This window comes from Rhamphochromis sp. 'chilingali', assembly GCF_963969265.1.
Source record: "Rhamphochromis sp. 'chilingali' genome assembly, chromosome: 2".
Lineage (NCBI taxonomy): Eukaryota > Metazoa > Chordata > Actinopteri > Cichliformes > Cichlidae > Rhamphochromis > Rhamphochromis sp. 'chilingali'.
In genome coordinates this window covers 62,747,487-62,765,171 of record NC_137930.1, presented here as the reverse complement: position 1 = coordinate 62,765,171, position 17,685 = coordinate 62,747,487, and the positions used below count along the sequence as shown (strand labels likewise).

Below are 17,685 nucleotides of genomic sequence, written 5' to 3'. Positions count from 1 at the left end.
CCTCCAAATTCCTACTGCTAAAAGCATATCATTTGGAGTTGGGAGGTTTTTCTTATCAGTCAACAAGGAAAGGATTTTGGTCAAAATAAAAAAAATTGTGTTTACGACTAACCCGTCCTTTATTTTCTTTCTCTTGTCCAATGTCGGATCATTGTAGAAGCACATTAAGCAGAATATCCCAGACTTCCTTTTACCCAGCAACATTTCCAGACTCCTCCTGGGGGATCCCGAGTTTATCGCAGGCCAGATAACATATAAAATGTATCTGGAGGAATTTCGATCTAACCCAAAGTCCTTAGAGTAGCTTTCTCTGTGAAATGCATGAGCCACCTGAGCTGGCTCCTTATAACATGAAGGAGTAGTGGATCTACTCCAAGCTCCCTCAGATGTACGAGCTTCCCACTCCGTCTCCAAGGGCGTGCTTCCATTCGGTACGGCTGCCATGTAGCGTGCACTAGCACAACAGTCCCTGCTCTCTCACTGGCCTGCGCATACACAGAATTTAACGATTGGGACCGGAGTACACATCAGTTCATCTCAGCATCTCAAATCCCCTTTCTCATGCTCACTCAAACTTAAATATCATACTTGAAAAACACATTTGCAGAGTACAAAAAGGGTCATGATTTCAAGGATTTTGTGGCTTGATTGGGAAAGTAGTGTCACACTGTCTTCTCACATGCACCAAGCATTTGCTGATTGCCTAAACCGTTTTTCACTGTAGCTATATGAAACACTGCATACTGTTCTTGGGCAGATTTTGTACTCCTATTATGTGAGGACCACTAAATCTCACCTGGACCCACCTCTTCAAGCAGGTCAGGGCACAGCACAGAGCAATCACACGTGTCAAACAAACTGTAATTTTGGGGGTTAAACGTGACCTGCCGTGGTACGATTAGTTTGGTATGAGTGTAACCCGAAAGCCTGAGCCCAGCTCCTGTGCAAAGGAAAACATTTTCAGTCAGTTGCATCCACAGCCTCATTTTTTTTCTATCACTACCCAGAACTCATGACCATAAATGAGTGTCTGAATGTAGATCGACTGCTCCTTTTACCCATTACTTGTGAAAAAATGCCAAGATACCTTCGCTTCGGGGAAAAAACAAACCTGTCTGTAGGGAGCAATCCACTTTTTTCCAGCAGAGAAATAAATAGAATTTATTTTTTCAATCTAAACTGAAGGTTTGAGGCTGAAACTTTCCCAGATTTAGTAAAAAAGTTTTTAGTTGCATTGTAAATCTAAAAGGCTGAATTCAAAAGATAAATTGTATAATTCAAGAAATTGTGCCACCTTCTGCCCTTTTTGACATGATCAGGTATTACTTTCCATAAGGCATCTTACAAATGCTCTTAGCCACTGCCATCTTTCTATCCACCACATCCTCGGGCTCAAAAATAAGACGTAGTCCTGCAACCAGTGGTGTAGCCTCCTCATCCTATGATCTTAGGATAACATCAAGAGACACAGCAAGTTCTTTAAAGCTTTGAACATCCTACCTGCCAGGTGTTTTAAAAAGTTGTGCACCAAGAAAGTATACCTAGGAAAATGTGCACTATTGAAGGATCTGGACTGTCACTATCTTATTCAAAGGCACCTGGTGGCACTAGGTAAAGTATGCTGGGGTTTTAAAAGCCAGATCACAACCAACTTGAACGAGTATTGGAGAGCTGAGAGAGTTTGATCATGTATCCAGGTATACTGTAGTTTGACTGCTGCTAAAAAAACATTAAGGAAGCACTTGATCATCACAGTATAATGCAAGGCTGTGAAACCTCAGAGATACAAGTCTGTCCACAAACACAAGGAGACAGGCCGTTACATAAGACAAGCTGAAGAGGGTCGTAGAAACAGCAGGAGCAGCACCAGAGCCCTACAAAATGACCTCCAGCAGGCTACTTGTGTATGTTTCTGACCAGACTGTCAGAAACGTACAAAGACTTGGACTCAATGAGGGTGGCATGAGCTCCTGACAGCACCGCGCAGTGCAGCTCAATTGGCATTCGCCTGAGAGCTCCAGAACTGGCAGGTCCGTCATTGGCACCCTGTTCTCTTCACAGATGAAAGAAACTTTGCATTGACCACGTGTGACAAATGCCACGGCATCCCCAGTCCTTGGTCTGTCACATGTGTGTATGCCTTCTAACTGAACAGATGGATAACACTGAAGTAATGACTAGTTTAGTGACTTTGTATTATACTGTGATGATCAAGTGTTCCCCTTTTTTTGTCTTTTTAGGGTTTCTAAGGCAATGAACAGCTAACTTAACAGTTTTATACTTTAAATCTAAAAATCCTGATGTCCAGAAATGTTGACATAACTATTCTAAATGGAAGTGTACCAAATTGGGGGGTCTACACTGCAAATTCAGCAAATTTACAACATCTGAGTTTTTTTTTTTTTTCCACATCGGTTAAGTGTGTTGTGTGGATTGATACATTTGATATCATTTTTGTGTGATCAGCAGCGTTACCAGTGAGCCGTTTAGGCCTGTATGGTCTCTATCTCCTGTTCTCTTAGGATGAGCTGATATACTTAGCAGATAACCACACCTTATCTGTCTTCACACTCTGAGTCAGTTAACTTACCTTAAAGCTTTCCTTTTTATGTTTGACTTACAGGCCCCTTTTTTATGATCCAAAGAGCTACAAATCAAAGAGCAGCAGACGATATCAGTTGAGAATCTTGCTCATTTGAACATCTGCTCAAATAATGGTCCTTTTTAGCGTGCTTATTTTACTATTCTGTTAAATGTGTTGAAAGTACCTTTTCATACCTAATAAGCAGTCTGTTATTTAAAAAAATGGAATACCTTATAATGAAGAGCAGTGCATGAGTAAAATTTAAATATTTTCTTCCTCAGACACGTTTCCCCTCTTTTTGCCAGTAGCTGTATATTGGTTTGCTAGGAGCTCTTCCTGTATTGCAGCAACATGCCTACTGTATATCATTATCATACATTACCATTTCAAGTCTCAAAAAAAATGAAAGAGAACTGGAAAATGATTTAGTTTTTGGCACAGCCCTTGTCTGTTTCTGACCTAATATTTATGCTTTGCACATTTATTAAGATGTGGTCTTCTTCTCAGAGTCTGACAGCAGACTGTGAGTAAGTTTCATGCTTGATAAAGTCTGTGGGTGTGGTGTCTATTTTTGATGCAGTTCTGGGTTTGTTTTTGTGAACGGTGTCTGCGGTAGGTAATTCAAACCCAAGAGTGACCCAGTTAAGAAGGCCATGTTTGTGTTTATAGTTTGCTCTGTCCTCTCATCTCCAGGCCAGTGTTCTACTTTGCTGCTGTAAGGTGGAGCATCCCCACTCTGCCTGGGACACAGCAACAGACGGACAGATAAACTGCGCTGTGAAGTTGTCCTTTTAATGGATGCCAGGGTGGCCCTACTTCTCTTGTGGACAGTCTTTGTCCTGCTGACAGCTGAACTGAATTGGATTGATGCTGCAAAGGTCTATACCAACACGTGGGCTGTCCAGATCAATGGGGGCCCTGGGGAAGCTGATCGCATCGCCAGGGAACATGGATTCATCAACCATGGCCATGTAAGTTCTACGTCTCTTACTCCTTCCCTCTATTACATTGTCTAAAATGTTATCCTATATATGCCGCATATGTCTGTTTGGATTAGTTTCTCTCCTATATACCACCTACCTACTAGATTTTACTTTACTATACACAGCCATGGTTTGTTACAGCAAAGTCTTGCAAGTCTCAGCCTTACAAAGCAAGTGTGCATCAGAGAGCCTGACACTTAGACAATATTTTCTTTTTTTCAGTGGATTGCTAAAATCTGGCCTCTTCCCATTTCTTGTAGCTTAAGTGGGGCATGCATGACTTCTTACCATGCTGGCACATACTCGTGTTTGCAGAACAGTGGTAGGAATAGACGGCAATAATAAGGGTGATATTTTAGGGTCTGAAGGACGGTGGCTCTGTTTAATTATGATGTAGCTAGTTTAATTTTATTGCTAGCACTTCAGTTGCTGTTTGTGGTCTTGCCAAGTCATTTTATTTAATTAAACTGTTGTATCACACAGTTTTGAGATATGGGAGAGGGAAAAAAAAACAACTGTCAGAGGGTGAAGAATGAGGAGGAGAGACAGAGAAGTGACTTATTGTTCTTTCAGCATATTAGGTCCCTCACATATCAAAATGCTTCAGAGGCTAAGCTTTTTCATATTTGTGCTCAGCACTTGACAGCGAGTCGCTATTTGGTCCCCTTTCCCCTTGTTGCTTCACTTGAGACTTTACTTCATTTGCATGTGTCTGTGTGGAGCTGCTGGAGTGTTACACACACACATGCACACGCCAGTGAACAGCCCTATGGATTACTTCTTACGAATGTGCGTAGGAGGTTCTGCATATTCCCGTCCCACCTCTACCCACCTCAACTAAAGAGGATTCTCTGAAAGAGAGGTTTGCGAAATTAAATCGGGCTTATCTCTCCTGCCTTTTTATTGTCAAAGATGGTTTTGTCTGGAGTGCAAAGCCAGAAGTTTTAAGTCTTTTATCCTAGCAAATAGTTGTAGTTTGGGTTTTTTGACAATCTGGACAAGATTGGACTTGTGTCAATAGGAAATGCTCTTTACGTCCATTATAATAGATCACATCCATGTGACCAAACGTTGAGCCTCTCTGAGGAACTTAAGTTATTTTTAAATGTGCAGTTACTTTAGTATTTATGTAGATACTGCAGTAGCTTCAGGCTTAAAGTATAAAACTATTGTAGTGCAGGATAAAAGAAGGCTTTGGTATATTGGCCCCTAACACTTATACTGTAAAACGATTCTGTAAGTTCTGGATAGAATGAATTGGGTAAAATGAACCCATCAACATACTGCTCACAAAATACAGATATATATACTCTAGAGCCAAAAAAGTATCTCTTCTCAGAATGAGGTAATTCTTCTTTCTCTCATATTCCTCGAATGTGATCACTTTCCCTAGGAAAAGAAAGTTTAATCAGTTCCTGCCTTCTGTTTATCACTGTTGCCCTCATTTCACCCAGCTACAGAAACATTTCGAGCCTCTGCCTATAATACCACTTAATTAAAGGATAGATGTTTAGTTTTCTACTTTCTGTTAATTACTGATTACGTCAAATGAAGAGATGCTGGCAGAAGGCAGAGAAATGAATCCTCTAAGATGACTCTGGGTTTGCGAAATCTATGATCCCGTATGGCAGATTGTCAGTTAAGTGCACACGAAATTAAGCTAAGGTCCTGGAAAATGAAAGAGAATTGCATGCAGACTCATTTTGAAGAGTGGGCTCTAAGAAAATCCCACTTACCTCACCCCAACAAAGCCTGTGGCACTTTTCTCCAAAAGCGGAGGGTTCTGTTTTTTTTCCCTGCAGTGTGGATGTGGGAGGCAGGTATTCCAAGGGTGGTGGTTATAGTTGGCTGCAAGTTTAGGGAGAAATGATACAAATACTAATTTCCTAAACACGGTGAAAGCTAGGAGCGTGTGTGGGAGACACTAACAAAGAAAGGAGTAAAGCTAGTGTAGCATGATGTTATGGACAGAAAAGTGCTGGATGACTGGAAGAAATTTAGTGTTATCCACCGTCTGGAATTAGATTTTGTAGGAGTACATCTTCAGTCATTGTTTTACAGAAGCACCCAAATAAGTTTTATTTTAGTCTCTCCTGAGTGGGTGCTATGAGAAAATGATGATATACGGGCTATGTGCAGTATCTGCTCTCTGACAGTGTAGTGTGGGTTATGTGAGGGTATGAGTTAGGCAAGACTTTGTAGAGCTGGCAGCTTAGAAAGGGAATGACTTATTCATTTTCCCATCATCCTTGGTGGTGGTTCTATAGGGCTCTTGTAGAGAGGAAAGAGGCTGATGTATAATCAGGACTTAATTGGATTTTTATCACTAATGTGATTACAGGATCATCACGTAACTGATCATTTGTTCACTGTGGTGCTTAGAAACACCTTATTGTCTCTGCACGTCTTTTTGTATTTGCAGATTCACTTATTATGTTTCGGCCTAATTTTCTTTGAGTGTATAAGGGATAATGTGCGCGTTTGATTATGCTTCATGCTGATATTTAAGTGTAAATGTCATCAAGACTTTGTTTGTCGGCATCGTTGTATCTGTTTGTTGTATCTGTGTTAAATTTTGGCCTCCTTTCTTCGTAATGCTTTGTGTATGTGTGGGAGTTCTATGGTAGGGTTAGGAGCTAAATGTCATGTTGCGTTGTTGGTGAGCCAAGTCAGAATCATTGTTTTTATGAGGATGGGCAGGCTCTGTAGGTGGTGACAGACTGAATCACCCTGAATTAGACGTCTAACGCCACAGCCTTTCTCTTTGTTTCTTTGTCCTTCTCTCTTTCTGCATCTCTCCATCTGGCTCTCCCAGTTTCTTTCTATTTATAGCTAACTGACTGTAAACATGTGGCTGTAGTGTAATCTCAAATAAGGGCTTTTTGTTCAGCTTCACACAGTCAGCTTCCCTTGGCAGGGGGTCTTCTTTTAAGACTGCAGGAAAACACTCCATTAGGGCTGTGCGATATGACCAAAATCTCATATCCCAATATAAAACATCTATCGTCCGATAACGATATAAATCACAAAAAATGTAATATTTTCTGTAAATTCTGTGAATCTCGGGTAGGTGAAGTGTTTCCAGCTGGGCGTCTTGTACCTGGAGTCAAGTGTTTTAACCGATGCATGAAACTACACATTTTTAGACAGGTTGTAACAGCCGCCGTTTTCTTTGTGTGTATTTATTACACGGCGTGCTGCGGGGAAAGCCTGTTCTAACGTTTGAGTCTAAGGTTTATTTTTTAGCACCTGACGACTCTTTTTTTGCTTCTCATCTGTCAATACTCTGCATACTTTTTCAAGTGATTCTGTTTATTTTGAAAATTCTCAACAGGATCTTGAGCTTTATTGTGAAAGGTTTATGTGGAAAATAAACAAGCGGACATGCAATGGTGTAACCGTCGTTGTTGCTAACGACAACCCATAAAAACAGGCGCTTGTCCGTCTGTAGTGTGGTTATATTAAATATAAGAGAAAGAGAGAACTTTAAGAAATTAATATAGCCACTACAGTGACCATCAAAACGATGAAAAAAATATTGCCGTAAACAGTTTATTTTGCGATACCATGAAACAAACGATAGCGTAAAAGGAAACGATAGACTTTTGTATATTGTCATCCGATATATATCGTTATATCGAACAGCCCTACACTCCATTGGCTTCAGTGTTGCACAGCTTACAGACCATTCCCATTCAATGAATGAATGTTTGATTGCAATCATTTTGTCTCAAGTTATAGTACTAAAATACTCTTTCAGACTCAACTTTTCTGTGCTAGGTGGAAGGTAATGCAATCTGCAATCTGCAGTTGTCTATTACTCTGCATGATACCTTGCAAACTATGTGACATGTCAACCAACTGGCCTATTCTCTCTCTTCCTTTATTTGATTCAGTGAGCTTATTTGATTGGCCAAAAAAAAAAAAAAAAAAAAAAGAAATGCAACAAAATGATTTAATGAAATACATCTCACTCTCACGCACTCCCTTTCTTTCTGTCATCATGTAGTGGCTGTGGGAGATTGTCACAACACACCAGTACTGAGTGCATGCAGATGTGGCACTAATGCTTTTAAGGCCGTTTGTTTTTCTAGCGAGAAGAGTTTGATTATTTTCTATTTGAATGTGATTTGTAAAGTGAGCTCTGAGAGAGAGAGAGAGGCTGTTTATATTAGACTGTGTTATTGGTTTTATCTTGCATTCATTTGCCTTAAGTGCAATGGGGAGGATGTGTTTGTGTGAGAATGTGTCATTGGTTTGGCTCTTTAAACCCCCCACCCCCAGTTATTTTAAGTAAATAGCTTCAAAAAGCAACATCAATTTTTTTTTCTCTAATCAGTTAAGATTACTTTCTTCCCTTTCTTGCACATAAACTTCTTCAACACTTTAGGCTCAATCATAAAGTTATTTCACTGTTCTCCTTCATATAGACGTGCACCTGCCTGCAGTATTTGCTGATTTCAGTTCCCCATTGGACTTTGAAAAAAGAAATGGGGAGGAGTGCTTCTCTGAATAAAAGTTGCAAAGTCTTGCCGTTGGCACTAATGAACCTCAAGAGATGGAGTCTGAAGTGGTACTAATATATTATAATGTTAGCAAGAATTTATTCCAAGAAAGTGTAAGATTGAGTCAACTTTTCTTTTTTGCTCTACCAGACTGGTGATAAATTGAAAGAAAAACCAACATAAGGTGTCATTGTAAGGTGTGCTCCGCCATTGTTCTCCCACTATAGCTTCAGTACACCTTGACATAGATTCTACCAAGTCTCTGGGGCTTACTGAAACGATGGAGCACCTTTCTCCAGCAAAAATCTTACGTCAGTTCATGATGGAGAGTGCTGCCCCACACAGTCAGCCTTAAATCTCTGGGGTTTTACTTTGGTTGAAATCGTGACATATTATTCACATCACTTTCATACTTATCAAGGCATCCAAGCGACCCTTTCTGCTATATGGATGGGGGAACTTTGGTCATATAAGCGACCACTTTCATCTGGATTTATTGTAGGATTAAGTTGATCACCCAGAATAACTTCATATTAATTTGTAGCGACTCTTCTCTATTAGGTCGACAAGTGCATCGAACCATGCCAGGAAGATGCCCCGCACGACTGTTGGGCTCAGGGGTTCGGGGTTTTCCTTTCATTTTTTATCTATCTTAAGTCGGAAGTCATTTCTAGAATGAGTTATTTCTGCCTTTGCTTCTGTCCTCTCTTTTGCCTTTAGAGAAATGAAAATTTTAGGTCATGCACTACAGATGATTCTGACAGTGTCTGATGGTCACTGTAACCATCATATTTTCCCCACTTGTTGTCAAAAACATGTTTTCTTTTTTTTCTAAACCACAAGAAATGAAATGTGTATAAAATAACATAGAAGTTCATAGTTAAAAGCATAGCTTGCATTTAATGAAATGTTTGTAATTATGTCATTCACTTTTCACTAGTAGCCAACCTGTTGGCAAATGGTTTGGATACTCAATACAGATTCTAACTCGATGATAAGGAAGTATTATTCTATTATATTTAAAGATTCACTGCGTGTTTTTTGTCACCCTGACATGTTTGGAGAGGTTTTTGAATAGATGTCTAGTTAGTGCATTCAAAAAAGGTGATGTTTTACATTTATTTCTACTGCATGTTTTGCACACATTTGAAGGACAAAGTCTCAGTCTGCCAAGAGTGCCTTTAAAGTTAAGTGTTCATATTACCATTATATGAGTTTGTGCTGTAACCAAGATACTAAAAGTGGAGTCAGAATCATTTTTAATGTCCATATTGAGCGGGCAAAGCCCACTTTTTTTTGTTTGTTTGTTTTCAACTGGACATGTTAGTCTAATATGAAACTCACAAGTAGCATTTAGTGGGCACCAGTTTAACTTGATGTTAGAGCAGGTAACCATGTGCTTTATGGCTGAAATGCAGTGGCCCAGGTACACATCTTTCCCTTGTACTCTCGCCCCTCTTTCCTGTCCTGTATACTATTCATGTCTGATGCCACCATATTTAGGAAGTGTTTTACAGAGCACCACAAAATAGATCGCAGTCTAAAGGAAAAGTAAACGGTTAAATAAGACCATCAAATATGAAGAAAGCAAAAGGTGTGAATAATATGGGAAATAAGTGAAATAAATACAATAAATGTAAATGACTTGAGCAATAAAGATAAGTCAACAATAAAAATAGCTGAGTGGGAATAAAAACTGTTTTATTAACAGAAAGCCTTTCTGTGGACGTTGTGGCGACACAGGTTTCCTTTTGGGACAAAACACAACTCTCCATGCAATAAATTGTTTGTATTTAGAGTGAAAACTGGGCTTTTTGTTGGGGCGAGGTTTAAGAAAGTGTCGGTCTCTAGTAGCATTAGGCTCTGTAAGTGTAGATCTGTGTGTGTGTATTTGTTTTTGTAATTATTTATCTCCCTTATCCTGGGGTTTGATGCAACTTTCTGCTCCTGCTCACTGCCTCACAGCTATACCGTAAACCCCTTTTGATCTGTAACAACACTCCACAGCCTGTACTGGCATTAGGTTGCCATGGTGAAAATTGCCAGAATATTATTTCCAGCAGATTGACTCTGGTGCTGGAAGAGGGCAGTCATTTCTTTTTTTATTTAATAAAACTATGTCATGCATTATCCTATATCTAGGCCACAGCTGTCCTTTTCAAACGTTTTGTAAGGCTCCTATGAAAGTGATGTTTACTTTGTGGTCTGTTTTTCTTACTGTGTTTATTTTTCACTGGTCTTTCTTGAATATGAAGTAGTCGCTATAGACAATCTTTCACAGCTTTCTTCTTTTTCTCTAAAACCACACATATCAGAGGTATTTTATGCCTGCATCATTCTCTCATCCTTTCTGTCAGTGTCTTTTTCACTCGCTGTCCTCTTTAATCTCTTCCTCTCTTAAAATGTCCAATATTAATAGGTTGTTTGCAGGCCTGCTTCCTTCTTTTTGTCTCTCTCTCCTTTAGTGAACCTCATCCTCAAGCTTCTGTTTTATTTCAGTGTTTACTGATCTGAGTAAAGCATTCTTCCTTGTCCCCAAGCTGTCTCTCATTTAAATGCACTACTTCATTATATGTAGCCTGCAGCCGTAGTCCTTTTAGATGTTTCCAAAATTGTCTCCTAAAAGTGGGTTGGTGCTCTGCCAGAGAGAGATCCATGGACATCGTTACTCAAAAGATTCTTAAAATGGTGTTTTAAATCTCAAAAAGTCTTTAAAGTATAAAACTGGTGGTAACATGTTTGCACCCAAACTACTTAAGAATGATGGTCAGAAGGAGTGTTTTAGTGGAAATGCTGGTTGTACTGGTCGGACGACTCAAGGACTTGACAGTGTAGATCCAGTATATGGAAAAGGATTAAGTCTATCAGGCTGCTCTTGAGATACGGAGCCAGCCATGCATGTGGATCTTCAGCCTTCATTCACGTCTCCTTTCTTCGGGGAGAGCTTTTTGAAAGAATGCTTGCATTCATAATGTGGCCAGTATTGACTACTTTTCTTTTGCAGTGCTTTGACTTTTTGTTCACAAGGAAGAATGAAGCTTCAGCTTCATTTAAGTCGAGGCACAATAGGCTCCACTTTTCCTACCTTGTGTTGCTCTTTAGCTGAAAAAAAATCACTTCCACAGATGTTACTTACTGAGTATGTTAAGATTTATAACATATTGCAGTATAAACAATATGTTTCTGCTGACTCTGGACTGCATGAACCTATTTCCTGATGTTTGATGTCTATTAAAGATTTTTTGCTGTTGTTGTTATTTTGCTTGTATACACTTGTATTCACTCGTATTTTATTTTATTTTTTTTGTCAATGTCTGTAATCACTGGGGTTTGGGCAGGTTCGTTCATGGTCCAATCATCCTTTCGCTCCCCTATGGCATCACTGATGACCAGTAGCATTGCTGCCAGGCAGCAGAGGAAACTGTTATTGTGGTGGTGCTATCCACTCTCTGTAACATTCAATCTGTGGCCAAAACTCATTTTTTAAAAAGTGCACAGGTAAAAATGAGTGCACCGGGAGTTTATTTCTCACTTCCAGCATTAAGAAACATTTTCAGGTCTACATACAATGCTGATTGATTTTAACCAACTATAATTAGTGTATGTAAGTAATTGCGGCATTAGTAGCTATTTACACATTTGCCTGCCACACGAAAGTGCCGCTGTTCGATCCAGGGAGGTGACAAATAAACATGTAACATGAAAAAATGCATTTATTAGGTTTCCTACGCCTACTCTGATAATGATGGCAATGAATCACCTGAGTGTTCTTTTTGAAGGCTCTGGTTTTTGTTAAAAAGGTTAGAGACAGCTCCCCAAAACTATTAAATCAACAATTTCCTGGCATTGATTTTAGAGACAGTTTTGTCACTAGTCTGTTTATCTGTATTTTAACAATATTTGTGAAAAGGCATCACAGGAAAAGGTGAAAAGACGAGAACCTAATTCTTCAAATAACTACAAAGAAAAGGGTGGAAAGGAAAAATTATATACAGTTTTTAGAAAGGCAGCATTTTACCTTTGGCTTTTGTTTTGGAAGGTAGCAGAGAGACAAATCTATAGTACCAGTCAAAAATCAATGAAGACTTGGCTAAATATTTAACATTTTCTTCAGTGCATGGAATTATGAAGTAAACAAAAAAAAACTGAATATATATTACTTTTTTTGTTTCCTACAGTGAAGCTGCCTTTTGCTTTGACAGCTTTGCACATTCTGGTCTTATTCTCAGCAAGCTCCTCAAGTCCCACCTGCAATGTGTTTCCAGCTCTCTTTAAAGTATTCCTGTTTATTCTGAGTACTTTTGGCCGCTTTTCCATCCTTCTGCGGTCCAACCTGTCCCTAAGCATGCGGAGGCCAAGCAGCCTGACAGTCAATCACTCTCCTTTTCAGATAATTATCCCTTTGCAAAGCCTGGAAGCCATTCCTGGTGATGACCTCATGGAAGTAGGATACTCCCAATGCTGTGCAAAGATGTCTTAAAACTATGTCTAGCTTCAGGGAGCTATAGTGTTTTTGGTTTATTATACACTTCCTTGTTTACTACTCAGTTCTGTATGGGTTATTTCACAGTCTAGTATTCCACAGTATAGCTAATAGTAAAAACCCTTGAATGACATTTGACTGGAACAATATGTGAAGAGACAGGTTTTTGTTTGTGATATTATTCATAAATTCTTGACTTGTGCACATTTTACTCAGAACAAAATATAACTTGGGATGTTTGCCCGTTCATGCAGCATTCAGGTGCATGTAACAGAACAATTTCTACAACAGCGAACAGCACGAACGGTTTGGAGGAAGACTGCATGACAAGCAGTCAGATTAGTGTTGCTGCAGTGGCTCGAGCTTGTGAACTCGCTCACGCCAAGCTGTCTGCAGACATTTATAATAACGTGGAACACAAAAGCGCTACAAGTGAACCGCTTTCGAGAAAGTGTAACATTTCTTTTGTTGGAATAATGAATCAGTTATAGATTATGCCAAATCAATACATGGACCAGCCAAAAGAAATAACTAAATTCCTTTGGTTTCAGCAACAGTAGCTATGAAACATTCTAAAGTGCAATAATCAGATTGAAATGAAAATGCTCACCCATTTGCCAGGACTGAACAGCAAAGCTGGCAGTGTCATTGTTATTGCCATTACTGCAACTGCTATTGCTGCCACAGTCAGTAAATATTATGACTACTACTGCTAATGTCACTCCTACACTTACTGACGACCCTAAACATAACTAAAAGTAATATAGCTGCTTAAAGTAAAAAAAAAAAAAAACTGTGCTGAATTTTTTATTTTTTAGGCAACAAGAAGAAGACACATTTCAGTGAGGAAGTCTGTAGTCAAAGGAAGATTATTTCTATCTGCAGTAATTTGTTTTTAGCGTTCTGGGATCTCACCCCACCCCTTTCCATGCACATGCAAAGAAAGCAGAAGATGGAGAGAGCACACCTCCTCGCCCTTCCAGGGAGAACAGCAAGATCCTCATATAGAGCAGGCTTCAAAGAAAATGAATATGATGCTGATTAGGACAGACACGGATTGAAAATGAGGACCAGGTGGAGCTGGGTTTCTAAGTAGCTTGCAGATGCAGAGCAGTCGTAGGCAGTTGTCTTAAAAAGTACACCCTCTTTAAGATTTGCCACCTGGATGCACAGACGAGCAACACCTGAACCAACAGATGTTCTTAGCTGGCATTGAGAACAGCTGATCTGCCAGGATTACAGATGAGCTTTACTTTATGACATGGCTAAACTTAAGATATTTACTGTTTGTAGCTATTTTTTTATTACTAACATAATGCAAGGAGGAAACTGTTTACATTTACTGATTGAAAGTGTGTTACTTAGTTGATCTAGGTCACGGCAATAGCTTTTTAAGGTGTGCTAAAAGCCCCTCTTTTCTTTGTGTTTGTACTGGGAGCTTCGGAGCTCATCCCTTATTCTGCCCAGAGGTTAGAGTGCACAGGTGCTGAGACAGCCTTTGGCTCCCTCTTTGGGAAATAACCTCCAAGCATTCTTCACAACAACGACAAAAAGCTAAATAAGGAGCTTAAGATACTCATTTCAGCATAATCATTTGCTATCTGGTGCTTCCAGTTTAACGTATTAAACCCATCCCTTCATTGTTCCGCATTGAAAAGTCTTGCTGCCACAGTTAACACAGTACAATCAGATTACGCTTCCTTTCCCCTTTCACAGCCATAGTGTTTAGAAAATAGCACTGCAGATATAATATGGAAATATTGTTTTCAAGGATGGTATAAATACAAAAAGGAATAGAAATGGTAAAGTTGGAGATGAGGTGCGATTTGTTACCATGGGATACATGTGAGAGATCTGATCAGGGCTCCGCCAGTATTACAATCTTCTGTGCAAATCACCTCATTTTAATCCTTGTGAGGTAAAACATGAAACGGCACAAACAGTGAAGGCTGAGCTAAAAATATACAAAAAATAATATGACTGTGACTGAGGACACAAGACAACTTATTAAGACATTATTAGTTTATTCTGCTGTAGTCCCAGATTCTGACATCTTTTATGAAATGATCCATATCTGTGAATGACTCATAATAATATGCTTTATTTGGTGGTCTCCTTTTTTTATTTTTCATTTTTCAAATGTTTTATTCTGTTTGGATGCCAGTGTGTAATACCTTGTATTCTTTCTATGATGCATAACTTAAAGAAAATAAGGAAAAATACAGCCAGTCAATTTGGCATGAATATTTTAGGCCTCCATAAAATGTAAATCAAATAGAAAACAGTACACAGAGATCATTTTGATTTATAAAAAAAGAGTTATGTATATTTTTTTTACACAAACGATTTATAGTTTAATCTCTATGATGCATGCATAACAATTCGTTTTCTTTTAGAATAGAATAGAATTCAATTTAATTGTCATTGCGCATGTCACAAGTACAAGGCAACGAAATGCAGTTTGCATCCATCCAGAAGTGCTTTAGCCATGATATAGATATATTACAAAATATATATTAGCAATATAGGTATATAGATATATTACAGAAATGCATCTGTTATAGGTATGAGGGTACAAAAATGGGTCTATTATGGGTATGTTAAAATGTACACGGTATGAAGGTATGTTATGAATCTGCTATAACTATAAGTATGTACAGGCTGTAATGGGTATACAAGTTATGTACAGGCTATGAACAGGATATAAATATGAAACTATGCAGAAATATGCAAGTTATAAACAGGTGTAAACAGTTGTAGAATTATAATTATCGTATTGTACAGAATGATTGTTTATACAGAATTTTACAGTAGTGCAGTTAAGATAATTAAATATGTGTCTAATTTTAATCTAAGCATGAGGACATACTGATTGAAATGCTACCAGGAGGAACGATGTATTGTAGTTAAATAAATATATTGAGCTCAATGTTTCCAAAACTGTGAGCATGTGCTGTAAATTAAAGCCAGTGAGAGAAATTCTATGTGCAGGTGAATAATTTGTAATAATTTGCAAATTTTGCCTTGAAAAACTTCATCGCACATTCAGATCAAGCTTTCTGGTTGTTTTCAGGTCAACTCTGATACATCAAAGTGTCAAGTGATTCATCGACAGCTAAGAAATAAAAAACAAAAAAGAGGATGGAGGGGTTTTTTGTTTTTTTCTTTTACTATTGCATAAAGAGAGGCGAAAATGACAGCGATGGAGCATGCTTTAGGAGCTCACAAACCATCGTTGTTCCCTGACCTCACTGCTGTGTTCTGCAGTATTTATGTAGGAGGAGACAATAGGGTATTATTTTTCTGTTAATAAGTAAGGCTCGAGTCACGTGAAGCAGCAGCTCACCGTCATACACAGCGAGATCCTAGATGGCATGTCTGTGAACTTCTTTTCTGACTTTTTCACTTTCACTTACAGAAAAGATTGACAAGTTGATAATGGCAGAAAAATTGTGCAGGCCAACTTGTACTTTATGCAGCTGGTAAAAAGTAAAAGTATGTCCATTTGAGGAAAGCGAAATGGACAAGTAAAAGGTCTGCAAGGCTAGAGATATCGGGCTTCCCTCTGAAGCGTGACACTTGGTCAATTGGGGGCTGATGCGATTTAGCAGAGACAAGACTAAGAGTGATGGTGAAATAACAAGGCAGCCGGGCCTCCCTGACTGCTGAGACACACGAGGGACTGCTGCATCTCAGCTGCAACCGCTGGAACTGATCACAGCCCTTCTTGACAATGCCCGAGAGCGTTTTAGAAGCGTCCCAGAGGCGGCTCCCCACACTGCTAAAAATACGCGCCCATATCCTGGTTTTGACAGAAGTGCGAAGCTGCACAGAGCACATGAGCTGGGCACAAAGTCAGACAGCGGAACGGCACCGAGCATCTGATTAGTTTACAAAATAAAACATGTCGTAAAGGCCAAATGCTCTGGTTCTAAAACGCGCCAGGTGTGTCCCAGTATAAAGTTATTCAGAGACAGAACAAAACCGTCTCCTTCAGTGTTAGTGATCAAGTAACACTTACAGAAAGTAGGTGGTTATGATCAATAGCTGTTTCCAGTACACACTGTTTGATATCATGCATTATTTACACACACGCTAAAGGCATTAGCTGTTTACTATCTGTGTGTGAAGCAAACCAAGGGTTGGTTCAGTGAACAAAGCTTTGTATTTAACATATACAGAGTATTATATAAAGCACTTATAGACTAATTGTAAAGTTACTTTTGACTATGAATGTATGGATTTGTGTAATTAGTGGCTAATGAGCCATGTGGAGCCATTAAAGGGTTCGTGGGTGGTCTTATACAGCTCCACACCCTGAGATGGAAGATATGTAGCAATTAGAGTACAGCTAGATCATTCTCAGCCTGAATAATGTAGAAAGAGTGTCTGCCTAGTGGAAAGAATACCCTTCACAGCAGAGAATCAGTGTAAAATCCTTGCAGTGTTCAGCCTATATTTGTTCTCCTTTAGTCATTTTTTCCCCGTTAACAAAGACAGACTGTGGTGTTGCATGAGTGGTTCCCTCTAAAATTTTTAGCATTGCAGGGGTTCTTCAAATTGTATCCTCCAAAATAAAACTGGCATTAAAGAATGGAGCAGTTGACCCAGAACATATCAGTGGTGTTTCATTCAGATGGTACTACAACCTTCAGGCTCTTAGCTCTTGATAAAGAGTTTGTCTCAGACATTCAGTGATTTAAACTGTGACTGTGGAAAGCGGCGTCTATGGGGCTTCTTCTTTCACGGCACAATCTCCTGCCTGTCTTCTTCCCGTCTGTGCACGAAGCCTGTGCCAACTTAAATGTACCTTTGTTTCGGAGTGTGTTCCTCACGTCTGACTCAAAGAGGACTATTTTCATACCGTTTTCATCTGATTTATGGTTTTATCCCAAGGACCGGACAAACAAGCATATTTATAGAAACTAATGGTTAAGTTGAGGAATAACACACTCACTACTTAAATGCCTCCTCATTAAGAGATGGGTTAGAACAGCGCATTGAATGAATTGCTAGTCTGCATTACACCGTAACAGGAAAGGTGACTGCATTATTCATGTCTCCTTTTTGTGGACAGTGTTAGCCATTGTTAAGTCCCCACCTCCAATCCCATGCTAATGCATTCATTTA

General features: G+C 39.2%; 1 protein-coding gene across 1 annotated transcript in view; it reads left to right on the top strand.

The window, feature by feature from the left end:
• furinb (furin (paired basic amino acid cleaving enzyme) b) overlaps positions 1 to 17,685 on the top strand; it is a 94,030-nt gene that overhangs the window by 5,393 nt on the left and 70,952 nt on the right. Inside the window, exon 2 of the mRNA XM_080874984.1 lies at positions 3,278 to 3,555. Coding sequence (XP_080731110.1) covers positions 3,379 to 3,555 — 177 coding nt within the window. The 5' untranslated portion in view covers positions 3,278 to 3,378. The remainder of the gene's footprint in view (positions 1 to 3,277; positions 3,556 to 17,685) is intronic.